Raw genomic sequence first — 27666 nt, forward strand, 5'->3', positions numbered from 1 at the left:
GGTGTTTTGATAAGAAAAAAATGTAACTGAAATTCCATCATCAGTATGAAAAACTGTTATTGCTTACAGCTAGCATTAATATAGAATCATTAATCATATGTTTTATCTGCCACACTCAGAATTATCTGTTGTATAGACATAGTCTCTACTTTCTCTAAAAAGTGTGTCGTTTTCTGGTGGTATAGGCACTTTTGTAACAGATTTTATCCTGAAACATAGCAAATCATATTTTGGGGCGGCTAGGTGGCGCAGTGAGTAAAGCGCTAGCCCCTGAGTCAGGAGGACCAGAGTTCAGTTCTGCCATCAGGCACTTAACACCCACACCAAAAAAACTAGCCGTGTAACCTTGGGCAAGTTGCTTAACCCCAATTGCCCCCCAAAAGGCAAAAAAAAAAAAAGAAAATAAATATAACTGAAGAATGACATTTACAGAGAAAGTATGTGTGTACATGCAAAATGATGTAATATGTGGTCCCTGAGGGAGACCAGAGGATAGAGTGTGAGGCCTGACGTCAGAGGGACCTGAATTCAGATGTGGCCTCAGATAGTGGCTATGTGACCCTGGGCAAGTCACTTCACCTTGTTTGCCTCAGTTTCCTCATCTGTCAAATGAACTGGAGAAGAAAATGGCAAATGACTCCAGTCTCTCTGCCAATAAAACCCCAAATGGGGTCACAGAGAGTCAGAAACAGCTGAACTACCATGACAGCGAAAAAGATTCTTGAAAGTAGGGCTTGTAGTAAGTGCTTGCTGCTTGATACGCATTTTATAGACATCTGTCACTGTGTACAGTGTGTGTTGTGCTGTGTAGTACATTTGAGAGATGAAAGGAGGAAAATTTAGTTTCTTGGTTGACTTTTCAAGTTTGTACTTCATCTGACATTCATTTATAAAGTGTCTCTGTAATTCTCAAAATGATTTAACATAATTTTTTTTAAAGCAATTGGGGTTAAGTAACTTGCTCGAGGTTACACGGCCAGTTATTTCTGGGTGTGTTGCTAAGTATCTGAGCCTGGATTTGATCCCAGGTCATCCCCACTCTGGGGCCGGTGCTCTTACTCACTGAGCCACGTGGCTGCCCCTATAGAATATGTTTATATTTTCACTGTGCTCATTCTTTTTTTTTCTTTTTTTTGTTTTGGAGAGCAATTGGGCTTAAGTAACTTGCCCAAGGTCACACGGCTAGTATTTTGTATGTGTGCGTGTTAAGTGACTGAAGCTGGATCTGAACTCAGGTCCTTCTGACTCTGGGGCCATCACTCTACTCACTGCACCACCTAGCCGCCCCTAATATAATTATCAAAATGAAGATCTAAAGGGGGAAGAAAGACTTTTGAAATATCAAAGTCAGGATGTCAAAGTGTCTTGAAGAAAATTGCTCTGTGGTTTTTTGAAAGTTGGCTGAGCCTGCTCCGTCAGTCCCACACCTTTCCGCTGTGTCAGGGAACCCAAGTCTTCTGCAGTGAAAGCCTGGCACTTTTTTCACCCATGGAAATGGGGAGATTTTACAGCTATCCTTTTTCTAATCCCTGCTTTGCTTGAATGTAGAAATTGTTTCATTTTTAAATTTGATGCCTTGCATTTAGTAGGCCCTTCATAAATTCTATCGATTTATTCCTCTCTCCTTGTCTTCTAGTTTGAATTCACTGTTATTTGTTTGTTCTAGGTGAAATCTGTAAAAACCGGGTCAGTCTCTTGGACAATATGCTGCTGCTTATCCTACTTCTATATGGTAAGATGTTATTTGAGTTTAAATATGGAGGTTAATCTTTTTAGCAAATGAAACAGGAATATTCTTAAGTGGGGAATTTGTGACATTTTGCTGGTGACTTGAGCTTTTTTGGAAGAATTAAGGGGAAATCTTTTTTATTCTTAGATCTGTTCTTTTCATTCACATTAAATTTTCTCTCAAATACACTATAAGGAGAAAGTTTTTATTCTCACCATATTTAGGCAACTGCGGTATATCAAGCAAGTATTTGGTGTTCCTTAATCAACCAGTTATTGAGCATTGATTATGGGCCATGGGCCATGCATTGCCCAGCTTGGGGGCACCATGAAAGAAAGGAAACCTTCCCTGCCTTCCAAGGTGGCTGCGCTCTGTCAAAAGGCAACAAGGCAGAGGTTCCCTATGTCCATAAATGCCAAGTATCAGTGGTGAGCAGGTGAGGCTTGGGCCCTGCCCTTTGCCCCAAGGACCTACAACAAGACTTCAGGGAACCCTCCTTATAGCCAACATGACAGTGCACAGGGATTGCGTTATTGAGATTCACTGCAGAGATGGGGAGTTTTTTAATATAGACTAACAGGTAATTTAACAGGAAATGTAAGCTGGTCTCCCTCCTAGAAGAGAAGTGAAAGGGGATGAAGGCACATCTCCCAGTTCCTGTCAGGTTATCAGGGGAGAGTATCCCTTCTTACCTCTTTACAAGAAAACTGCTGCTTGTGTTCCTGGGCGCTCATCGCTGAGGCTCGCCCAGGCCCGTCTTCATGTGAGTGGGGCACAGGACTGGAAGCAACAGAAGCTTCCCCAGGGCACCTCGAGCCTTGTCGCTGCGGCTCCCCTCGGACACTTAGCATCCTGGCACAGGGAGCTTCCAGAAGACACGGAGCAGGGCCCCTGAGCATGAACAGGTCGAGAGAATACACAGCAGATGACGCAGAGACAGTGCAGTTTGGGTTTGGTTCTTTATCCATATGTTACTAACATAGCTCTTACTCAGTTGTGTTTTACTTACCTGGAGAGACCAAAAAGGACCTTTAAAATGTAAGGAGGAGGGATGGAAAACTACCAGAGAATGTAGTAAAATTGCTTATTTGAAAGTGCATAAAGGATTCCTTTAAACTGAACTGAGTCCCCTGAACTGAGTGTGGAAATAGTAGAGAAGACCAGTCTCAAACTGGGATCTTGTCTTCAGTTGTTAATCGGCAGTGGAGAAAAACACCTAGATAAACCATTGATGCTGCTGTTCTGGGTACAGTTTGCAGCTTTCCCAATCCTCTTGTTGACCAACTGGTTGACAGATAACAGCATAATAAACAGGGTTGTGTTCTTGGCAATAATTTGCCATGAAATGAAAAGCAAATTGAGTTTTCTGTGAGGTTTTTTTTTTTTTAAAGCAATTCACATGTGCTTTCATCTTAAGTGAAAATAATTGCCATCTTTTTTCTTGTTTTCCAGTTCTTTGTGTACCTTCGAGTATGCACCTGTAAGCAAATTACCTGTGAATCATAATCTGAGTTCTCTAATGACTAAAGGAATATAGCTTGAATTTGTGTACTGGCTGACTAGATAGCCCTTCAGCAAAACTTAGAGGTCATTAAAAGCTGCATAGCCTTCTTCTCAGTGGAATACTCAAATTTCAGATATTTCATAATCTCTTTGTTACTTGGTTAGAGAGTTAGGGAGTCAACCAAGAATTTTCCAGTGTTTTAGTGAACTATGCAATCATGCCATTTTAACATGTTTTTCCTCCCAGGTCTCTGCTTGGGGCGGTTACGTGTTTATTATAAACCTTATTCCACTTCACGTCTTTGTGTTGTTGCTGATGCAGAGATACAGCAAGAGGGTCTACATAGGTGAGTGACCCCCTGCCTTTGGCAGCCAAGAACTGATTCATGGATGCTTTTTACTGAGTTCCTTTAAAATGAGCATCTCACAGGCGGTTTGTTGCACCTCTTCCATTAAGGAAAAAATCCAAGTAATCATAAAGAAACCTTTAATTACTGGGTGATTTTTTTTTTTAACTATTAAATTTATTTTCAGATGAGTTGGGGTTTGAGTCCTGCAGTCTGTCTTTTAAATTTCTTACCCTTGAAAAGTATATGTAGTATAAAAATCATGAATATCTTTCAGATTGTACACAATTTCCTCCACTTATTCAAATATGAAATACTTTAGTTCAGGACCCACCGGCACATTAGCCATGTGACCACAGGTAAGGCATGCAATTTCTCAGAGCATCAGTTTCTTTACCTGTCAAATAGAGAAAATATCGATAGTATTACTTCACAGAAAACACTTTGTAACCTTGAAAACATTCTATTCATTTTTGTGGCAGCTACTTTGGGGAAGGAGGCTAATTAATTTTACATAGTGATGATTTTCAAAACGGAAGCAGATTCTGGTACTTTGAAAAGCTCTGCTTTGGTGACATATCCTGAGCCTTGGCTCTTGCTAAGGAATATTACCATAGCATAGCGTAAAGAAGCATTTTTCATAATAAGGTAACTAAGCTGAATGATTAACAAAAGCTAACTTACCCTCGGAGATTGTCTTTTAGAAGAACACAGGTGGGTGTTTGGCTAGCTAGCTATAAAAGAAAGCCTGTGCTTTAAATCCACCGTCTTAGTATGAACTTCATTCAAGTTTCTAATCATGTTTGGAAACAGTGACACAAATATCACTCACCTGCGTAAGTAAAACTTGAACTTTTGAGAAATATGTTCTCTTTCCTTTGGGAACATACTCTGAAGTTTGCATCTCACCCTGTGACAGAATAATTCTGTGCCTTTCTTTTTCCCTTCTAGTTTTTGTCTTTTGTATTCATTTGACATCAGTTATTTCTTGAGAACCCAACAAGGGGCGGGGGAAGCCAACATACAGTTAAGCAGAAGGCACTCAGCACAGTGCCCATATTTGACAGGAACAGTCCATAAGCGTAGCCGCTTTACAGCAGGGCAGCTATTCATTTTGGGGGCTGAAATGGGGCCTTTGAATGACCTGGCCTTTGGCTGCATTTTAGTTTTTAAGTTTCCATCAGTTTTGCCCTTTGTATTGTGTTTTTGGTTCTGCCTTGTTCTGGATCTGTTCATATAAATCTTCAATTGTTTGTTTCAGTTTAGGCCTGCTTTTTGGAGCACTGCTTCCTAAACAGATGCAGTATCCACCTTAGTTAGCAGAGCCTTCTTCACCTCTCCTCCCAGCCAAGCCATGAAACCCGACCCTCAGAACATTAACTATTTGGCCATTCGGTTTTAGGGAGATTTTTAAGAATGCTTTCCTAGCAGTTCTTAAACAGTTTGTGAACATTTATTTCCTTGTTACTAGATTTGACGTCCCATATTTGTCCAGTGAATTGCTTTACTACTGGAAAATGAAAGCTCTTCACATTGACATTCTTGTACTAAATGAAGGTGGGGGACATAAAGAGGTGGCGGATCCCTGGACACACCGCTCAGGCTGGCCTTCCTCAGCAGCTGTCAGGAGAGTTGGTTTTAGAATTCTTCCAGTGGCAAATAATCTCGTGGGTCACTTCATCAGCTCAGCTTGTAGCATTGAGATGCCTTAGCAAAGAACCACCACGAAGATGGGGGAAATGTAGCAGAAGAAATCCCGTGACAAAACGGATTGAGGTCTCCAAACGAAGGCAGTATCTAGTGACTTGGGGTTTCCCGGGCTCCTGAACCTGCAGACTGCTTGAAGAAGCTTGAAAGGTGCTGGATATGACAAACACTGAAGGAACTAGAAGAAAGTGAAATGGGCTCTGTCTTGACAGGAAGTGTCCCCGACTCCTGTTTTTGCAGTCAGGTCCTTGGCCAGGTAGTGCAGGGCCAAAGGGATCACCCCTGGAGAAGAGGGGGTAGGGGGTAGCTTCTTCAAAGGAGCCGTCAGCATGGGAAATCTGTAAAAGAATAGCATTGACTGTGTGGGGAGCAGAGAAGCCAGAAGATCTTGAGACTTGTCCAGGCAGCAAATCTTCAGTAATTGGGGACATCCACTAACACCGCAACTTCTGTCGTCCCGCCTGTCTTCCTGTCAGCACAGCTCTGTGGGTCTCCCTACTCTGGAGCCCGCTACTGCCAATGGAAAGAATATCTGCGCCACTCCCAGAATCCAGCAGGGCCTTCATTCTGCATCATCCCAAGGGCCTAGATCCTGGCAATGGTGGATCTTGAGCTGGAAAGGGATCTCCAAGGCATTTTTCAGATTGCGGAAGTGAAGCCAGGGAGGAAATGAAGTGGCATTGGCCAAGGCCATCCAGGCAGGCAGCCTCCTAGGCAGAGCATGAGCCTGTACTCGCTGTCTGCAGTCTGCTTGTTCAGGGGTGGTGCTTCACTCATATGCTGTGCCTGCCCCAGAGTGTGTTATTCCCAAGGACGCTTTCTCGTCAGTTTCCTCAGACACATCCTGAGCCTGGAAGGGTCCCTTCCAGAGACTGGGTTGGCCTCTCCATCACCGTCTGCTGTGCTGCTGGACAAAAGCAACAACCTGTGGCTGTGGAATGCCAGAGCAGCAGGAGCCACACCTAGCACATGGTCTGTGTGGGGGACACTCCTCCTCTTCCCCTCCTTAGAGGCTCATTTCATCAACATCTGGTACCCTGAAATCTGGTCCTTTGGCGGCATCTGCCAGTGACTTCCTCTCAGGGAGTTCAGTAGCTGATTCACAGGGTTCTTCCTCTCCACCAGGAATGCTTCCTACCTTCACAGGGACGTCAGCAGCAATGTTAATGACTCTCAAACCCTTTAGTTTTCTTGTTCATTAATCATCCTCTTCAGTTCCCATTCGGCTTCAGGGATGCAGTTTCCTTCTATCTCTCCGTCAACTTGCATGGCCTTGAATTCTCACATTCTTCTCTGAATAAGGAGCTCTTCCCCTCCTGTCCCTATGATTCGTCCTTCACACTGCGACCGAGCATGTCAGAGGCTGCATTCCTGGACCCCACTCCTAATGGGCCTCTCCTTTTCAGAGTCCCACAGAGATGTTCTTGCCTCCTGCCATCCACCAGCTTGGCTGCCTGGCTTGTGAGCTGGAGCCCTGCAGCCGGCCCCTCTCCAGACCAGGCCCTCAGCTTTCTGGCCTGGACTGTTGAGTCATCTCCTAACCAAGCCCTTGCTTCCAGTGTGTCCTCCATACACCTGCTGCAGCAATCTTCTGAAGGCACAGTCTGGCTGCGCCACTTCCTGCTTTAAAGCATTTCATTGGCTCCTTCTTGATTCAAAGGAGATACCTTCCAGGATCAGAAGATTCTTCTTTGAGGGATAGTCTCAATTTTTCTCATCCATTTTGCTGATTCTGAAAAACAGACTAGTAACAGCTAATTTTTAATAGTGAGATCTCTACCATATAAATTCCATTTATTGTCTGGAATGACTTTTCCTACTGTGGCAACTCAGGTGGCACAATGGGTAGAACCCTGGGCCTGTGTTCAGATCTAGCCTCAGACACAGAGTAGCTTTGTGACCCTGGGAAAGTCACTTCAGCTCTGCTTCAGTTTCCTCATCTGTAAAGTAGGTACGATAATAACATTTGCTTCCTAGGGCTGATATACAGCCCGTGTGAGATGATGTTTGTAAAGTACGTCGTGCTTTATAAACAGTAAGTGTGGCATCATTGTTGATTGGAGACCACCATCAGTCATCAAGAGCAGAGTGAGCACAGCAGTCCTTTTTGCCACACCGTTGCTTTTTGATTACATTTCTTGGGATACACTGCATATAAAAAGTCCTTTAGTGAGTGAGTCAGGTCAGTGATATGGAGGCCACGCTTGCCTGTTTGTGGTGATTCCCACAGTGTGTGGAGCCAGGGCTGGGGTTCTCCCCCTCCCTCCCCATCCTGCCATCCCATCCCTGACTTCCTGTTGGGGGTTTATTTCCAGTGTGTCTCTTGTTTTCCACCAAGCCCAGTGGTCGCAGAGTGAGGTAACTGCAGTGCATGTTGTCAGAGCACAGAGAGGAGTTTGCCATGTTCCAGGTAGAGCAGCAGTCTTGCCTGAGACAGAACAACAGAGAATACAAAGTCTAAAGTCGGCCTTGAATCCATGTAAAATCAGAATTCACTTATATAAGGGAGGAAATGTAGCAAGACAAGCTGGGCCGGATGCTCGGCCTCGCCTGCTTTGGTTCTGAAGAGCAGATATTTTTAGATCATGGTCCTTGCGAGACCGAAGGCTCTAGGAGCTTCTTTAGACCAGGTTTGGGTCCGGTTTCATTATTGCAAGGATCCAGTTTGTTTCTGCTCTTTCTTCCTTGACCAGCGTCTTCCTCCCCTCTTTCCCGGTGTGATCAGTTTTTCTACTTGTTTGAACAGATGTTTCTTGGGCGTTCATTATGGACGTGGCAGTATGTTAGGCCCTTTGTGGGAGATGCAGAGGAATATACAATGTGATTTCTGGTCTCTGGGAGGTCACAGTAATCAGTAAGAGAGGTCAGGAGTTTAGTAGGTAGGCCCACCTCAGCATCAGAAACCCGGCATGTGTGAGGCTTGCAGCCGTGGACAGCTCTTGATTTCTTAGTGCCACTGGCACTATAAATTACAGACAGTTTGCTTCTCATCAGTGCAGGGGTCCTCTGCCTGAGTTCCCTATGCTTAATAAAATCATTGGTCTAAAGCAACAATAGAGGGAAAATGACCACACCTTGAACATTCTGCACATCCGTTGTATGTGTGGTGTGTTGGCCTGCATAGACCGTCTAGCGCAGGAATAACTGGGGAGCAGGAGAAGCTCTCCCCCAGCCTTTGAGACTGAGACGTGGACAAGGTCTCGCTACATCTTCTGCCGCCGCCTTTGTGTGCCTAGTCTGCCTCCCGTTTGGGGCCGTCAGGACCAGACAGTGGACTTCAGCCTGCCTCCCCTGAACTTCTGTCAATTCTGCCACAGCATGACCTGTCCAGAGGGCTCTGAAACTTCCATCGCAGACCATGGCTGTTGTCTCTGAGCCCAGCAGAGGGGCCCAGGACACTGAAGCCTCCATGCACATGCCATTGGAGGGCTTCTGGAATTTAGAGTGGAGCCAAGCCCTGGGGAACTCTTCGTTATCAGTCCCCATTCTGAGAATTGGGGGAAATGGAATTTTATTGGTTAAAAGAAAAAAATAATAGTATTTTGGGAAGATGACTGATAACCTGTATTATGTCTTGATGGTTAAGATTAGAAGCCTCCCACAAGTATGCTGGCTTGATTCATGATACCACACATGTTAAAATAGATTGGAGTTTACCAGTTTGTAATCCATTCACTAAACATTAAGTACCAATTATGTACATATAAGCCTTGAGGCTAGGTGCTGGGGACCTAGTCGGTTTTTATTATTAGTCATTCAGTTTATATCAGTCTCTTTGTGACCTTATGAACCTCTGCTGTAGGGTTTTCTTTACTGAAGTGGTTTGTCATTTCCTCCTCTGGTGGATTAAGGCAAACGGAAGTTAAGAATGATTTGCCCAGGGTCACACAGCTAGTAAGTTTCTGAGGCTAGATTTGAACTCAGGTCTTCCTGATTCCTTTGGAGAGCACTTAGGGTTCCAGTAGCATAAACTAGTACATATTTTTGTTGTTTAAGAATTGTAGGTAATGTTGACTTGTAATTACTGTAAGAAAACTATTTTGTAGGAGAAAGGCAAGTACAAAATGTATATGTAATGAAGCTTTTTTTGAGGGATTTGGCAGATGTTCCTCATGGTGGTCTTTGGGCACAACGGGTCAGCTATGTATGGGGAGTTGTCCTTTTGTATAAATAATCACATTGACTTGAAGCCAGGACTGTTGACTGCATATCAGGTGTTCTTTCCAACTATTTCAAGTTTGTAAAGGGATTATGAAAAAAAATTACTCTCCATTTTCTGTAGCCATTGTCCCAGAATTCAGGCAAAAAGATTTTTGGGAAACTCCAGGACCTCTGCCCTCACACCCAGAAAAAGTCTTTATTTTAAAAATACCTTTTATTTTTATATCACCATCATTTTCCCCAATATCCCTCCCCCTCCCGTAACCATCACATAGCAAAATATTTTTTTGACCTAAATGATCAGTATATAGAAAGAGCCCTCCCACCCCTGCTGGGGGTGGGCTGATGCTATCTTTTCTAGTCTCTTGTTTCAACCTGTGCTTATGCTTTGTGACTTTACAGCTATCACTTGTAGTGCATGTGATCTGTCTGTGTCCATGGCTGTTGTCACTGTGTCATTCTGTGTCAGTTCATGTCTCTGTCCAGACTTCTCTGTGCTTATCCCATTCATCATTTCTCAAAGCACAGGAATATTCTGATAAATTCTTGAGCCATGATGTGTTTAGCCATTTCCTCAATCGTGGGCTAATTCTTTGCTTTTCAAAAAGTGCTGCTATAAATATTTTGGTGTAGGTGAGGACTTTCTTCTTATTAATGGCCCCTTGGAGTATAAGTCCAGTAATGGAATCTCTGGGTCAGAGGATAAAGATAGTTTAGTCACTTGGTTTGCCCAATTACAGATTGCTTCCCAAAATGGTTTTAAAAATCACAACTCCATCATCAATACCCAGTTTGCCCATCTGCCCACAAGGCTTTCATCATTGGCCATTCCTGTCTTTTGTTATCTTTGATAAGTCATGGGCTATGAGGTGAAACTTTAGGATTTTGATGTGCATTCCACATATTCTTATTTATTTGGAGCATTCTTTCATAGCTTTGCAGTTTTTCTTACGACTTGTTCATATCCTTTGACCCATCTCTATTGTGGAATGATACCATCATGATAAGATTTTTTCATGTCCTGAACATAGCACTCTTTTGATGGATTTCAATGTAGAGTTTGTGTTTTGCAGCAGTTAAAATTGTAAAGATGAAATTCTTTTAGCTCTGTTGTTTGCCATTATTAGCACAGAAGATTCAGTGTCCAATAGATACACAGATAATTAGTTAATTGATTATTATTTGATTGATAGGTATCATTAATCTTATTTCATATAGAGCCTTAGCTTCTGACCCAACCTGAATAGAACATAGGTCTGAGGAGTGTTGAAGATAGCTGACAGAATATCCTCCCTTCTCACAGGCAGTGTTTAGTCCTGGCTTTTCAGTTTTTTGTAATAGCCAAACACCTGAGGAACTTGACCCTAAAATTCCAGTCTTTGTAGAATTGAAAAACTCATAGGGGGCGGCCAGGTAGCACAGCGAGTAAGAGCACCGGCTCCAGTGTTGAGAAGACCTGGAGATCGAATCCGGGCTCAGACACTTAGCACCCACCCAGAAACACCTGGCCGTGTAACCTTGAGCAAGTTACTTAACCCCAATTGCTTAGGGGCGGCCAGGTGGCTCAGCGAGTAAGAGCACCGGCTCCAGTGTCGGGATGACCTGGATCAAATCCGGGCTCAGATACTCAGCACCATACCCAGAAATAACTGGCCGTGTAACCTTGAGCAAGTTACTTAACCCCTATTTAAAATTGCTTTAAGATTGCTTTAAAAAAAAAAAAACTCATAGCCCATGACTTACCAAAGATAACAAAAGACGGGAATGGCCAGTGTTGAAAGCCTTGTGGGCAGATGTGCAAACTGGGTATTGATGATGGAGTTGTGATTTTTAAAACCATTTTGGGAAGCAATCTGTAATTAGGCAAACCAAGTGACTAAACTATCTTTATCCTCTGACCCAGAGATTCCATTACTGGACTTATACTCCAAGGGGCCATTAATAAGAAGAAAGTCCTCGCCTACACCAAAATATTTATAGCAGATCTTATATGGGAGATCTTCACATCTCCCATATAGGGAGCACCCGCTGGTCAGAGCTCGTAGCCCAGTGCGCAGAATCTGTGGCGCCTCACTGGGTGGCTGTCCAGCCTTGGCTTAGCGAGGACTCAGTAGGTGTTTGTTGGCCGGTTGATCGTTTTAGAGCTAAAGCTTAGGGCCGCAGACTTCCCCTGACAGGCGGGTCTCCGATCTCGCTGCAGAAATTGAAACGAGCACACACCGCTGAGGCTGCATCCCCAGTGCGGGCCTGGCCTCTGTGTTGCCCAGTACATGGTACACGGTCGGGCAGCTTCGTTTTTTACACTTTTTCGTCGGTTGTGAGTCGTGCTCCGTCTGAGCCTTTCCCCCTGCCATGATAACCTCTCTTCTGCATCTTTTGAAGTCAGCTTTTCCAGGGGTAGGCCTGTGTACTGTCCCCCAGGCCTCCTTTCTTCAGTATTGCTATTAAAGAACATGGCCACTCTCTTCCGAACTCTGTCCTTCCTAATTTGCCACCCAGTTTTTCCTCATGGGTCAGAGATAAGTCTAGGCTCAGCAGTGACTGCAGCCCTCGGTGCTTGTTCTGTACTTGGCATTTATATGGCCCTTCTCATTCACAACTCACTTTCCCACGTTGCTGTCTGGTTCTCTTGTGGTTCAGATCGTATCCTCTTCATGGTCATGATCGTGCTAGCCAGCATTCATATAGCACTTCACGTGTGCTGTCTGATTTGATCCAGCTAGTGAGTGTCCGACAGGACTTGAACTCAGGTCTTTATGCCAAGGCCACCATTCTGGCTGGCATTCTACACATGAGGAAACTAAAACCAATCATTCTTTTGGTGCATTCTTTAGAAAATTTCAGGCATTCAATGATAAAATTCAAACCTGGTGTTCTTTCTTAGTATTGTTTCAATGAACATTCAGAATTGTGAATTTTGTGAGTGAGATCATGGCCTGATCAGATCTGTTTGACACTCCCTTCACCAGCTGTGTGATCTTGGCAGATCATGGAACCCTCTGAATTTGTTTCCTCATTTGTATAGTGGGAATAATAGAATGAGAGACCCTTGCAGGTTGGCCTCAAGTCCAGCAGGTATTTTGTGGGTCCATAAAATGTAAAAGGAAACTCTCCCATTTTTTCCCTGCTTTCTCTAGCCCCAGGCCAGCTCTCCCTGCTCCTTTGCCTCTGCTGATCTTGCTCTTCCTGTCTGGGACCCTTCCCAGCGATGCCCTTCATACTCTCAGCCAGGCCACCCTCATTCTTGGAGTGTCCTGTCTTTCTCATAGGGTTGCCGTATCAGAGGAAACAGTGGAGGGGAAAGCCCTCTGTTAATTAATTAGAAAGTGCTAGGTACCTGTAAAGCCTTCACCATGAAAGCAGATGGTAGGAGTTAAAGTGAAGGGCCCTTACCCAACAAGGAGGAGCTTCTCTTTACGCTGAAGCTTCTAGGAGGCCTCAGTCCAATCTCAGGTACTTAAGAAACTTCAAAATGACTGATTTTTGTAATGGGAAAAAACATTCTCAGAGCAAACTGTGGTGGACGCAGTGGGAAAAATCTGAGGAGATAAATAATATGGAAGAACTTGGATCATTTTCGTATGGCTCAAAACCCCAAGAAACTGTCCAGTCTTTAATTATGTCAGTATTATTGTTGTAATGACATTTTCTGAGACAAATTGTAGGATTGCACACCTCTTATTTCCTTTCTTTTCAGACTGTGAGACTGAGGAGTTTTCATGGAGCGGCCTCTCTTTATATCCTGATGCTTTGGGAGGGGGGGGGGCGCTGCATTTGGAGTCTCTTCCACCCCTGGTTAGAGTCATAGCAGGCCCCCAAATGCATATTAGCAGCCTCAGGTGGTTTGTTACTCATAGCAGAGCTCAGCTTAATTGCCCTACAAATATAATAAACAAAATCATGCTTTTTTTCCCATGGGTATTAAGAGATCTGACTTGTCCTTTCTTGGATGCATAATGTTTTCATTCACAATGATTCCTTAAAGGTGATTTTTTAAAAATCTGTGTTCTTTGGCCTCAGTGGCATTGGGCTTAAGCCTGCACTGAGGTGTTTCCAAGAATTGGGGGGTTGATGTGCAAAGGCAGTCTCAGAGCTACCTACAGACTGTTAACATGCATGACTCCTTCAGAGAGGGATTTTTTTCAGGACTTTGGTTTCTTACTTGCTCATCTCATAAAATTTTTGTTCATTTTACCTGGAAGTGATGTCATCTGTATTTCTCTGCTGCAGCTTGTTCAGTCATTCAGCTGTGTCCAGCTCTTTGTGTCCTCATGGACCATAGCATGCCTGTGCTACCCATGAGGTTTCCTTGGTAAAGATATTGGAGTGGTTTGCCATTTCTTTCCCCAAACAGGTTAGGTGGCTTGCTTAGGTCACACAACTAGTAAGTGGATCTGGCTGAATTTGAACTCGGGTCTTCCTGACTACAGGCCCAGTACTCTGTCTGCCTCCTATAATAGACAATACTATGCATTATTAATGACGAATGAATGAAAAGCGTTTATTCAGCATTCTCTGTGTGCCAAACACTGCTTGGTGTTGTGGATACAAATAATGATAGCAGCTAGAATAAGAATGCTGTCCCTGCTCTCAAAAAGCTCACACTCTCATTGAGGAAGAAAAGGCCCATCAGAGAGCTGGGCTGTAGCTGCCTGGATTTTGTGAAGGTAAGTCTTCTTTCTCTCAAGCCAGGAGCTGGTACAGCTAGTTAAGTCCTCTCCTCTGCTCCCCTCATCTCCACTCTCTTTCTCTCTCCCCCTCCCCCATCTCTCCTTTCTCCCCCTCCCCCTCTCTTCTCTCCCCCTCTCCTCTCCTCCCCCATCTCTCCTCTCTCCCCCTGCCCTCCCTCTCTTCCTCCACCCCATGCCCCTGACAGATTAATCTGCCTAGAGCACTGCTTGGCTCACATTACCTTCTGCTCTCAGACCTCGTGTCTTCCTCTTGCTCACAGGCTCAAATTCATACTCTTTAGGCTGATATTTAAGCCCTTCTGCAGTGGCTTCAGCTTCCTTCTTCCTCCCCTAAGGGGCTCCCTTTGGGTTGATTTGGGCTGTTCTTGTTGCCCGGATCAGATCCATCCATCCGCACTGTTCCTTCCATCAGAGTCCTTCCCTTGCAGCTCAGCTCAGTGCTACCCCCTCTGTCTCCTTGGAATGTCCAGAGGGTTTATTAAAGTTAATCTCTTCATTTTCCCGAATAATCGATTTGTCTGTGATTTTGAAATGTATGAGAGGGACCAAGCTAGCACCTAAAGGTCCGGGCATGCCTTCTTGGGCTTGATGGAAGGTGGTCGCTGCCCCAGGCTTCCACCATGCGGAGTTCTTAAATAGGCCCGTTAAAGACCAGATGTTATCCCAGGAAGTAATTTTAACCAAAAGCCTCCAATTCTTGTCAGACTTTTTTTCTTCTCTGCTGCCTGGAGCACAGGATCTGACTTGGCTTGGCAGCCTCTTCTGAGCTCTCCTCCCTGTCCTTCTTGGGTGAGGGGCCATTGTAGGCCTCTCCTTTGTCTGCCTTCTCCCTGCGCCCTTCCCAGCATAGGCAACCTTTAAGCTCCCTCGGAGCAGCCCTAAATATGCATCTCCACCGTAGCCCTCTCTAGCTGACTTGTTTCCCCTTTGGGTAAGGGGAGGATTGAGCTGGTATTGGGGGATGTTTGTTTTCTAAATTGTTGTTATTTGTGTTTACAGATACTTGAGGGGATTTCCTAGTAAACACTGAGAGAGCTGTGCTCAGTTGGAGAAATGGCATTTAAGAAATAGACAAAAGCAAAGCCTCGCATGTGACTGAGGCATTTTTCTTGGTGCTTTCTGCAGATGCAGTCAGTAAATACCAAATAGAAATGCAGCGATGAATGCCAATTACTCTGCTTCCACAGGATGGCAGTGTTGTGACATTTTCATGATAGAATGAATGATTTACAACAAAGTCAGAGTGAATTTTCTTAAAAGTTAATGACTTTCATAGCAAGCTCCTGTTCCCGCCCTGCATGGAGAGCAGTTTCCTCAGGGACTCCTAAGACTCTCCCAGCCAAGGAGGATTGATGACCAAGAATCTTGATGGGCTGGTATTGGGCAGTTGTAGTATTAACTTCCTGTTGGGTGCAAGTGTGAAGAATGGAAAGCGATATGTCCTTGAGAGCTCCTGGAGCCAGTTCTACTCACTGGTGGCACTGCACACGCCGCCTCTCAGGGTTATCTGTATACTTGGCTTCCATCCTTGGAAGGCCTGGGGTTGTGTCAGCTCCTCAGCATTCCTCTAACCACATACTAGGCATTCAGTATATATAGGTTGACTTAATGGAATACACACAGCTTAGGAAAGCTGGGAGGTACGAAAGAAATGATACAATGGACATTAATAGATAATGTTTAGATGGCAGATGTTATAACAAAAACATGGTGAAAGGTAGGAAGGGCCAGGTTATGGAGGCACTGGGGGAGGCGGGGGAGTAGGGGAGTTGACTGAATGGGGGGGGGCTCAGTTTTGCATTTTTAAGGAAAAGGGTCAGGGATACAAGAGAAGGGAACAGTTGAATCACAACAACTCCAGTTGAGTCAAGATGAGGAATGAGGAGAAAGAAAACCATTGCAGGGGGATGTCCAAGCTTGAAGGGGCCACAAGGTAGAGAGAGATGTGGAATGACAACAGATTGTGATCTGAGAGGGGGATTTCAGAGTTCTCTATCCTGACCATCTCTGTATGTAGCTGGGGTGGGATGGAGAAATAGTCACAGGAAGGGAAGAAGCAGTTGATACTGCATAGGTGCCTGCACAGGCTTTGGCAACACGTTGGGGGGTGGGGGGTGAGGAGTCCAGAACAATTCCTAGGGGAAGAGCCTGAGGGACTGGGAGGGTTAAGAAGAAAGATAACAAATTTTGTTTTGTGCTTATTGAGTTTAAGATGTCTCCTGGACAATTAGCACAAGATGTTAGGAAGGCAGTTGGAGATACGAGGCTGGAAGTCAGCAGAGATGGCGGGTCAGGAAAGGTAGACTGGAAAACATCTGCACAGAGGTGGCAGTTCAGTCCATGGAGAAGAGGGCCCCAGGACTTTGGTCTGTCCCAGTGTAGATAGGTTTGTACAGTCAGAGGATTTTAGAGCTGAAAGGGATGGGAGTAACCACGTTAGCACTGCCCCCAATGGCAGACATTGACAGTGCCCCCTCCTGACTGCATGCTCACTGCCTTGGGCTGCCCACCCTCAAACTACAAGTCTCTTCATTTCTGGCCCCTTAGTCCGTTCAGGTCAGCAGACGTACTGAGTGTCTCTGCTGAGGACAAGGTGCCTGCCAAGTGTGTGTTTATTGGGGTGGTTGAGAATGTTCTGTTTTTCATTTGGAGCTGTCTTGGCATCAGGAAGTTGGTGCCCAAGAAGCCTCGTTAATTCTTGAGAAGGTTCTTGGTGTCTGCAGTTGAGTCACAAACTTTTCTCCTGGCTCCTAAGCTCTTGGAGGGTCGGGGCTTTGCATAATTTTTCTTTGTGCCCCTGGAGCATCAAGGGGGTGCCCAGAGGCCCTGTTGGCTGAGACTGCAGCTGGGGCAGACACTGACTTTTCTCCAGCCCTTGGTCTCTAGACTCCACCATGACACCTTCCCTACTCTTCTGTTTGAACTTGTCACTAGGAAATCCCTTCTAACGTCAGCATGCATCACGTTACTGGTGCAACATGGAGCCTTTCCTGATCCAGCTGGAATAATCTCAACCTTCTTTAAACTAGCTTTTGTGTTCCCAGTTGTACAGTGGAAGTGATCATGTTTGTACTTTTGTCACTGGGCTATGAAGAAAGTGCTTTGTCAACTTTAGAAGGTGATGACAAAGGTGGGCTTTTACTTTCCTTGTTCTTATTGCGCCTGGTAGTACAGTCGCTCCTGGATAGAGAAGTCCTCTCCTGAGACGTGGCATTGGTGGGACTGGGCTTCTTTTTCTTGATGTCTCACAGCTCACCCCATGTGGTTTGTGGCTTCCTAGACAATCCTTGCCCGTCTTTCTAGGCTCACGTGACCATAGATCTGGAGCTGGGAGGGACCTGAGAGATGGTCCAGTCCAAACCCTGGTCTCACAGAGGGGCTGCCAGGCGGGCGGGGCAGGCACGGCTCGCCCTCTGGGTGCCTCTGAGTTCATCATCCACAGCCACCGTTACCGGTGGTTTTCTTTTTTCTTTTGAGGAATGTGTTCTTTCCTGTCCAGTTTGGCTAAAATGTGAGGACTCAGCTACTCTGTCGTCTGGTCTTAGCTTTTGATGCTGTTCAGGATAATTCGCTCCATGTTTTAAATAAAGAAACAGGTTTATTTGCAAAGCCCTTGATGGTGCTGGTATATACTTCGCCTGGTGTACTTGGTGTAGTCCTGGAAATCCGGGCACATACAGAAGTGGAAACAGATTAATCTCAGAGAGGCTTCACGCAGATGAGCCTGAAATTGGCAGCACCTCGCGATGGTTGTAATAACAGCTGCCTAGTAACCTTCGGGTAAAACCAAGAACCCTGTGTTATCCCAGACATAATGTTCTGTAAACTCTTCTTTTGTTAAGATGTATGGGACACATATGTGCTCGTTGTCATGTTGGATTTTAAAATTTTAGTATTTTGTTTTTCCCCTAAATTACCAGTAAAAGCAATTTTTAACATTTGTTTTGAAAAACTTTTTGAGCTACAGATTCTCTTCCTTCCTCCCTCCCTCCCATCCCTCCCTTCCCTGGCCCCCAATAGATTTTTCTAAAAGTGCAGAAATAAAGGTACTGATTGGAGCCACCTGCCTTGTCAGTGCCCTGCAGTGACTTTTGTCTTAAAAATATTAAACACCTTGTTGACCTTCTTCTACTCAGAAGTAGTACTGTGCTAATAGCTAGTTGTTTAAAATGATCGATGGTACCCTCTTCACGTTTATGCTCCCGTTGATGAGAAGTTGGTGTAATAATACATGTGTGCTCAGGATTGATAGTGCCCTAACTTTAAGCTCCTAAAGGACAAGAATAACGTGACCCCTCAGCATCTGGGAGGTGGGTAACTTGAAGCCCTGCCTGGCGCTTCCTATGATGGAGCTGCAGCCTGTCAAGATAGAGAGCAGTCAGACCACTGCTGAGCGGCCAGCAGAGAGAGAACCCAGTCCTCCCGCACTGGCAGGACCACAAACAGTGCCCTAAAGGAATACGCTGGCAAGAAGGAATCTTCTTGGTCATAATGTAGTATTGATCACAAAGTATCTGTCAAGGAGAATCTTTTTTCTTCCCGGACCTGTAACTTCATTGGTAATAGGGAAGGAAACTTTCAATATCGTTTAATAACTGTTTAGCAACTCCCAGTCACATAGAGTAGTATCATAAAAAAAAGTCCTATGAAAAAACTACACAGTAAGCTCAGAATTTCAAGACGAAAGTGAAATCGTGTGTCTGTATACAAGTCTGGCGGTGCTTATTAGGTGTAATTTAATTTGCTTCCCATTTTGTCTTTGTAGCATATAGCACTTTCTACATCGTGGGTCTGATACTATCCATGCAAATTCCTTTTGTGGGATTCCAGCCAATCAGAACAAGTGAACACATGGCTGCCGCAGGTATGCAAAGGAGGTTCATTTCTCCTCTTAATTGTGAAAAAAACTTATGGGTAAAATTAGTCAGTGGGGAAATTACTTGACCCCTTTCATCATCCTGGCTAATTCGTAAAGGAAAAGTTTCTACAACAGATAGGCTCCTAAACACCAGGCAACTTTCTGACTTCCAGTGCTCTGTGAACTGTGGTTTTCCCATTCTCACCAGCAGCCCAGACGGACCAACCCTCATTTCTTGAATTTGATGCGATTTTTATATGCCTATCCTATACAACAAGCAGGAACAAATCCCTATCAGTCTAACAAAAACACAGAGCTCTTTGGAGCAGTGTTGGTGTATAGTGATGGTGCTGAATATATTTCCCAGTCTGTTGGCTGGGAGTTGGGGATTCTAATCATTGACTTTTTTCCTGCTTTTGACTGTCTGATTATCAGTTGTTGCTGAAGTTAGTTGATACTATAAAATGATTGGATCTAAAACTTTGAGTTAGAAGAAAGAGTTGAAATACCATGGGGCATTTTCTGGCCACACTCAAGGCTAGGACCCCACCTCCAAGCCCCCGGAATTGCTCCCTGTAGATGGTCCTGCCTAGGCACAAGGCAAGGGAGTGTTTCCACCCAGAGTAGAGAGAGAAGCCCTTGTCATTGTGTCACTCCCACTATCTTAAGCAAGCACACTTTCCCAGTTAAACCCTTATAAAATTCTAAACCTTACTGTTGGGTAGATTCTTAAAGTGTGCCCACATGTGGTCAGGAGGTCTCGTGCCATTTTCAAATACACTAGATGGATGAAAAAAGTTTCTCTCCTGACTTAAAAGCAGTACTTTGAAACACAGGAGAATTCTACCTGGCATATAGAGCTAGCCTTCTTTAAAAATGAATGCAGAGTCACCCTTATTACTGATGTTCTCTTGTGCATTACGTCCAGGTGCATTTTGAACCCATGATCTCAATAACTTGTGTACTGCCTTTAGAAAGAAAAAAAAAGACAGCATGGCAGGAAACCTCAGCCCGTGTTTGCCTCGTGTATACCTCACATTGGCTTCATGGCCACAAACACCCTCAGTAGTACGGTGTAGCCTGTTCAGTAATTATTTGATAAACAGTTCCATTTTTAACAGGTTTGGCTACAGCATTTAATTGTAATTTAAGTTTTGTTGGTCTCATTAAAAGAAGAATTCTCTCAGTATTAAGTGATAATGTAAACAGTATGTTAGAAATGAGCACCACCCCCCATTGGCCATAATTTCCTAATATTCATCTGGACTGTCACTATCAACTTGGTGGGAAGAATAACTTCTAATTGATTAGCCATTTAGTCATTTTGTGACATTTTTTTGTTAATGTACAAATGGAATTGTGAGTAAAACCAGTGTTGTTTGTATGTGATCGTAGCTGCATTTACTTTGGTACTAATTTTTCCTTTATTTAGATCTTTGACAACCTAGATTTTATAAAATATACAAAATAATTGGGGGAATAACACTTATTTTCTATTCAAAGAGATACGTTAATTCCATCTCTTATTTTGTGCAATTTGAGGTATTAATTCTTTAAGAGAATTTATATATTTATTTTGTCTTGCCCTGCCCCTGCATTTTACAACATTCTAGTAACTGTTTATCAGTCCTTTAGGATTCTCCAGATTGTCAAGGTTCCATCTTCTTTTCTACTAGAACAAAGCAAATGTGAGGTTTTTGTTTTCTGTTGTTTATTTTCTTAACTAGCATCTCACGGAAGGTTGTAGAGGGGAATCGTTTAATGTGGGGAATGGGATTGACGTGTTCGAAGCATGATTTGTCTTTCCTGGTTTTCAGATGACAGTAGCCTGCATACATCCAGAGAGGGAAGAGAGTAATCTCAGGGACAAAAAGAACGTGCCTGGCTCTCAGAGAGAGCCGTGTTAGAGTGAGCAGACGAGATGCTTCCTTCTCTTAGCTGGCAGAGCTGGAGTCGTTAACATACCAAGGGCAGGCTTAATTTTGGTCAGAATAAGCGTTTGCTACTTTTTTTAGACCCATAGACTGACTCTGTGAAAAGGTTGTTTTTAAGCGGGCTTCCTAGAAGGTATTTTGAGAAACTGATTGCTTAACCAGTGGGTGGTACCAGCCCATGAACACATTTTCCCTTTTTTTTAGGTGTCTTTGCACTGATCCAGGCGTATGCCTTCCTCCAGTATCTCAGAGACAGACTGACAAAGCAGGAGTTTCAGACCCTTTTTTTCCTGGGAGTGTCCCTTGCTGCAGGGGCTGTGTTCCTGAGCGTGATCTACTTGACTTACACTGGTAAGTGGCATCAGCGCTGGCAGCAATCTCATGGACCATGTGGTCCTACTTTTCCTCTGGAAAGAATCCTGTCTGTGACACTCTCAATAGATGGTCTGGGCAGCCTTGCTGTGGCCACCACTGTCCTCTTATGGGCTACTGAGAGTGGTGCTAGAAGTGTTAGACAACGTGGAACATCGCTCAGAGTCTTTGAAACTGTGCCCCTTCTTTATTCCTGGAATAGAACGGTTCTAATACACCTTTCAGGTGACAATCCTTCAGAGACTGGAATGCCTTCACCATCTGGTGGCCTTCCTAAAATGTCACTCCTGGAACTAAACACAACATGCCAAATGTAGTCTGAGTGGGCCACTTTTCAGGGCTACCAGCCCCTTTTTATTCCTAGAAGTTTTTGTTTTAAGGTTTCTTTAGAGGAGTTGGGAGGTTGTAGAAAAGGTTTTATTTAATGCAAGAAGAGGCTTGCTCGTAGTCAAGACTTTTCCTAGTCAGGAAAAGTGTCCTTCCTTTTCCAGAGAGCATCAAATGTCCTTGCCCCTACTGCTGGGCCCCACTTCCCATGGGGATCTCAAGAGTCCAGGAGAGGAATAGGCCTGGGATCCTCCTTAGTCTGTAGAGAAATGGGAGAGAGCCAAATGAAATGCTGGGTACTCGGTGCTTTTTGTACCAACGGAAGTTATCCTCAGGGAGCTTATATTTTAATGTGGGAAGACGGCAAGCAAACCTGGGGGTGGGGGCAGTTTTCAAATAGGGAGGAGCAAGACTGTGGTGCAGAATGTGGCTGTTTGCTTCCTGGGATGGCAGTTGTAGGGAGGGAGTCACCACTGAGGAAAGGGCGGGGGGGATTTCCCAGGAGGTGGGGCTGCAGAGGAGGAAAGCCAGCAGGATCCTGAGAGTGAGGGGAAGCATAGCTGGGCTCCCGGCCCTCTTGGGGGCCAGTCTGTGGAAGTCGGGCTGCCTTATAGCCCCTCCCACCTCCTTGTGTCAGGGCTCTCCCTTTGCATGTCTGCTGGCCATCTGCGGAAGCCCCTCTCCCAGTCTGAGCTTCTGTCCATCTGTCTCCTCTCTGTCTTCTTGCCTAGGATTACTCCTCTGTAGCTTCTCTGCTCCTCCTTAACCAAAGAGAGATCATCACTATAAAAGAGCAGAAGAAAACTCTGGTCCAGATCCAAAGTCTCATTGAAGGGGGCGGCCAGGTGGCACAGTAAACGCAGCGCTGGCCCTGGAGTCAGGAGGACCTGAGTTAAAATCCAGCCTCAGACACTTAACATGTACTAGCTGTGTGACCTTGAGCAAGTCATTTAACCTCAATTAACCTGCCTTCCCCCCTCCAAAAAAAAAAAGTCTCATTGCATTTTGAGTCACTTCTCAACAAATACAGGCAGGTGATGTTGTTGTCCAGGCCAGCCAGATTTCCTGTCCATAGATAATCAGACTCTTCCCGGACTCTGACCTGTCCTTGGGGAGCTTTGTCTCTCCCCACTCCCCTCCGTTCAGAGGCTCCTAGTCACCATCTTCTTCCCCTCACTTTGAGAAGTCAGGATTCTTCCTGTAGCTGAGCTTTGTCTCCACGTTTCTGTGGGCTGCCCAGTTTTCTGCCTTTACCCCGGCCCCTCCTCCCTGCCTCTCTGTCAGGCACTGCCCCCTGCCCCCCTCTGCCCCCTCTGTCCTGAGTCGCTCCTCCTGTCTCCTACGGCAGTGATGTTATCACTCACCTCTCCTCAGCCTCGTTCTCCGCAGCTTCTCTTTTGCAAGGCTCTCAGTGTATCACTCATTCTTTCTCATCGAAAGACGGTTCTTCTGAGCCTCTTGCTTATCCTCCGTCCTCTCCCAGGGGTCCCCCTCTTCCTCTTCGCTAAGGTTAACGCTGCACTTGTTGAATGAAGTCTCCTTGGAGTAGTCAGATGAACAGTAGATTTGGACAAAGGAGAACCTGATGACAATGGACAGATCTTTGATGCTCTGAGCCTCTGGGGTCCTCATCTGTAAGGCAAAGATGGGGAAAGAAATGATTCATTCAGCATTGCATGCAGGTGCAAAACCAGGCTTCTGGTGGTCAAGAACACGGACACAGTTGGGAGGGCGTGAAACAGGCTCGTGGGGCATCGGGAAACACTGAGGTGAGAAGAAAAGGGGCAGTTTTGTGACATTACTTCAGTCGGGTTACCTTTGGGAGGGGGAGTGACCTTGTGGCTTCTCCAAAATCAGCCGACTGACAAGGAGCTGAAACTTGGCTTCACAGAATGGGGGAGAAAGGCAAAAACGGAGTCACTGATGTTAACCTTAAAGTACTAGAAGTGCCGTCTGTTGTTCCTGAGCCTTTGTGGTCCTCAGTCATGGCCCATCCCCTGTTTTTTCCTCAGCAACCTTAGACCTTTGCTGATTTTCTTTCTCTTTTGTCTCTAAGATTAATTCCCTTAGTTACCCAATCCTGCCACTCCCTCTGCAGCCTAGCTTCTATCCCCAACACTCCACTGCAGTCCCTGTCCCTTCTTCCCCTGCCACCCCCAGTCTGGTCGCTAAGTCCTTCCATTCTCACTTCGACAGTAGTTCACATCTCTTCCCTTCTTTGTGCAGTCACTGTAACCACCCTAATTGAAGCCTCCTTCAGCCCTTAAACTACAACGTTACATATTACGATAATGTTTTGACTTTGGTCTCCCCCTTTTCCAGTTCATTTGTTGCTATCATGCATCAAAATCTTCATAGATGCAGATCTGATTTTCTTATATCTGTTTTCAAAGTTTTTGTTGCCTACCAATTAAAGTAAAAACATTGGATCCTGGTATTCTCGGCCTCTCGCAGTTTAACTCTGACGGTATCTGGGAGCCATGGAGGAGAGTATTTAAAGAGGCAGAAGCAGAAACTTTGGGTATTGAACAGACCACGTAGAAAGAAAGAGAAATCAAAGAAACACATCACAAGCCAGTCCTCGTAGTGGGGTTTTGATCTGCTCAATCAGCTAAGCATTTTTAAAATTGCTGCCTTGAGTTTTTCCATCTTCATTTCCTAATGTATTTCCCTTCTACCCAATGAACTTCCCTTATTTTAGAAAACACACATCTCTTATTCTTCTGAATTCCTTATAGTTGGCATTTCTATAGTGCCATAATATTCCCTTATATTTTTGTCTCACCATTTGTTTTTTTCCATTTGCCAATTGATAGACATCTACTTTCCTCATCTCTTTGCTACCACAGAAGAAGTACTACAATGAATATTTTGGATTTTATGGTCTTTGATCGCCTTGGGGGTATGTGTCCCTGGGTTACATGGTTTGGAGATTTCATTGTTTTCTCACTGTAATCCTCAATTGCTTTTCAGAATGGTTGCACCAGTTTACAGCTCCGTGACTAATGTGTTAGTTTGCCTGTCTTCCCACAGTCCCACCAACGTGACCCTTTCCATCTTAAGTCCTCTCTACCACTTTGTTGGGTTTGCCATGTTGTAATTTGTATCTCTCATTAGTAATTTGCCTCATCTTTCATCTGATTGTCAATACTTTACATTTCTAAGGGAGCTTTGTGCATTTTGATCATCAGACTAAGGACAGGGCCAGGGCCTGGACTTGTCATTTCACTGGTAATGGATCACTCAGATGAGGAAACTACTGACCAGTGCAGGTTGACACCTTCCCTTCAACTTCTGGTGTAAGACTGTTGGCACAGATGGGTCAGAGGCAGGACTTGAGTCCAGGCCTTGTGGCTCTAAGGCTGAGCCCTCTGCCCACTGCCATATTGCCACTCAGACTGTCCTCAGAGATAGTTGATGCAAAGGGAGTTTCTTATCCTAACTTCATTGATCCTTTGTGTGTGTACATTTAGCTGATTTCTTGACTTGCCATAGTCATTTCATTTTTCTAAAGATAAAGAAGCTGACAATGAGATCTTATTCAGAGTCTGATTCTTACAATAAGGAATGAACTAGTTGGTGGGGTGGAAGAGACAGATGGGAATGTCGGAGGGAAATTGAGGATATGTTTTAGAATTGGTGACAGAGGAGTGGAAAGGCTGATAAGGGCCCTACATTTTCAGAAAGCAGAAAAAAGCAGAATCTAAGACGTGAGATTTGGGGGTCAGGGGAGGAGTCAGCTTAAAAGGGCTTGGAAACTCTCAGCAATGAAATCCTAATAGCCATGGGGGGAGGGGGGGCAAAGAGAGCTGTGTGATGTGTTGCCCGTGCCAGCGTCGTCATGAGCCCGCACAGACCAAGGGGAGGGAGAGCAGGTGTGGCATGGTCCAGGGCTGAGCTGAGGAAAGCTGGGACGAGAGGCTTCTCTTTCAGGGATGTGGAAGGGCACGGGGAGAAAAGAGAAGGCAACAACTGGCCTTGGAGTTGGACTTCAGGAAAAGTAGGGAGGATAATGATGGCCAGGATCATTGAATCAGTCAGTGCTGACTCCGTAGGCCAGCCACTGTAACCTCAAGGAGTGTACCTGTTAAGGAAGAGGATAGGGACATACAAAATATGTGCACGGCGGAGTCAGCCCAGAGAGAGGGCAGGAGAGCGCGAATGTCTTTGTGTATTCAGCCGAGGTTGAGGAGTGAGAGCATTGCAGGCATGAGACCTAGCCTAGGGCGCAGGGCAGGGGGTGGGAGGTGAAGCAGAATGAGGAGGAACAGCAGGAACCAAGGCGGTGCAGTTCAGTGCAGGGAGGGGTCATGAAGGACCTTGAAAGGACTAGAAGACGTGACTGTTGTGTTGTCATCTCTGGAATATCGTGTAGACTAGGAGAAGATTGCCCCCCCCTCCCTTCTCCACCATGCTTACTCTCTCACTTATCTTCAGGCTCTCCATCTTTACTGATTCAGCGTCTCCCCCATGCAGAAAACCCCCTGACTGGTGTGGTTAGGTGGCACAGTGAATAGAACACCAGCCCTGGAGTCAGGAGGACCTGAGTTCAAATCTGGCCTCAGATACTTAACATCAAAAACTAGCCGTGTAACCTTGGACAAGTCACTTAACCCCAATTGCCCTACATTCCCTCCTCCAAAAAGCAAAAAGAAAATTAAAATAAAATTTAAAAAGAAAGAAAGAATAACCCCTGACTCTACCATTCCATCCCCAGTCAATGTCCTGTATCTCTTCTGCCCTTCATGGCTTCACTCTACCTTCTCCTCCCTCTCTCTTTGCCCTTTTTGGCATTAACATTGCACCGGAACGGCTCTCCGCACAGTGCTCTCTTAGCTGCCCAGTCCAGTGGCCTTTTCTCCATCTTCCTTCTCCTGGACCTCTCTGCAGCTGTGGAAGCTGATGATGTTCCAAAGTCTCTTCTCTTTTCTCATTGAGAAAGGAGACTGTCCCCCAGTCAGTAAACCTAGATTGTACCTGAGAATGGGGAGAATCACAGTCTTCACCAGTGGAGGGACTGAAGACTGAAGTCTCGGCATTGTGACGTGGGCTTCCTGGTTTCTACATTTTTCCACAGATGGTTCCAATTAACCATAGACCTTATTTTGCTCCAGGGCCAGCCGTAGAACTTAGGACTGTAGGTTTGTCCTTCCAGAAATAAAGTAAAACATATTTTATTAGTGATTGATTATTAAAACCACTGATGTCTGGGGGTTTTTAACTCTTTTTTTTTCCCCATTCTTCTAGGTTATATTGCACCGTGGAGTGGCAGGTTTTATTCACTATGGGACACTGGGTAAGTAAAGATTGGGGGGGGGGGGAATGATTTCATGATATTTTTGTTAAAGTATTGAATTTACCAAGAAGTATGAGAAAGTTATTACTATCTCAAGAGAAGGAGAGACTGAAGATGAATGTTAGCTACACGCAGCACCTGCAGGCAGCTTGGCAGCTGGCTCTTAGAGAGCATCGTCCTTGAGTGCTCTGGGGATGTGTGGGGTGACAGCTGTGCTCTGAAGAGCTGCCGGCTTGCCTCCCCGACATGGGCACCCCCCACGTGTCGCTGATTGGGGGGTGTTGGTACAGCTCCTGGCACTCTGAATGTCGTAGCAGTTAACGCTGTGGTGGATCATGAAGAGGGGGATGAACACAGCTCCGCGGGGATCGCCTGCGTTGGGGTTTCTTGGCTTTTCCATGTCAACGTTCTTCGATTCTTAGACCGTCCCTCTGCCGCGTTCCTTTGAGTGGATTGTGAACACAAAGGAAACTGTATCAGGCGACAGTACGAAGGGCAGCAGGGCTTTGCAGTGACTGACTTTTGTTGAGCAGAGCTTTTTTGGTTTATTCATCAGTTGGATAACCCGTCCCTTAACTACACACGTATTGCAAGGTTCAGATACAGAGGTGACCTCGCAGATCAGTAGTTCCCAAACTCTTGTGATCCAGACAAGATTGCTTTCAACAAAAGAGCTGGTGGAACAGCTGCAGCCTCTTCATTGCTGCCCACCCACTGCCTTCAAGAAGATACAGGGGAAGG

At 45.1% G+C, this 27666-nt stretch overlaps 1 protein-coding gene across 1 annotated transcript in view; it reads left to right on the plus strand.

The window, feature by feature from the left end:
- STT3B (STT3 oligosaccharyltransferase complex catalytic subunit B) overlaps nucleotides 1-27666 on the plus strand; it is a 102726-nt gene that overhangs the window by 59071 nt on the left and 15989 nt on the right. The window contains exons 4-8 of the mRNA XM_069088571.1: nucleotides 1667-1732; nucleotides 3480-3579; nucleotides 18904-19002; nucleotides 21135-21281; nucleotides 26877-26925. Of these exons, the coding sequence (XP_068944672.1) occupies nucleotides 1667-1732; nucleotides 3480-3579; nucleotides 18904-19002; nucleotides 21135-21281; nucleotides 26877-26925 (461 nt within the window). The remainder of the gene's footprint in view (nucleotides 1-1666; nucleotides 1733-3479; nucleotides 3580-18903; nucleotides 19003-21134; nucleotides 21282-26876; nucleotides 26926-27666) is intronic.

This window comes from Petaurus breviceps, unplaced genomic scaffold, assembly GCF_028583685.1.
Source record: "Petaurus breviceps papuanus isolate PSGF00001 unplaced genomic scaffold, PetGlider_PUasm1.0 185, whole genome shotgun sequence".
Classification (NCBI taxonomy): Eukaryota; Metazoa; Chordata; class Mammalia; order Diprotodontia; family Petauridae; genus Petaurus; species Petaurus breviceps.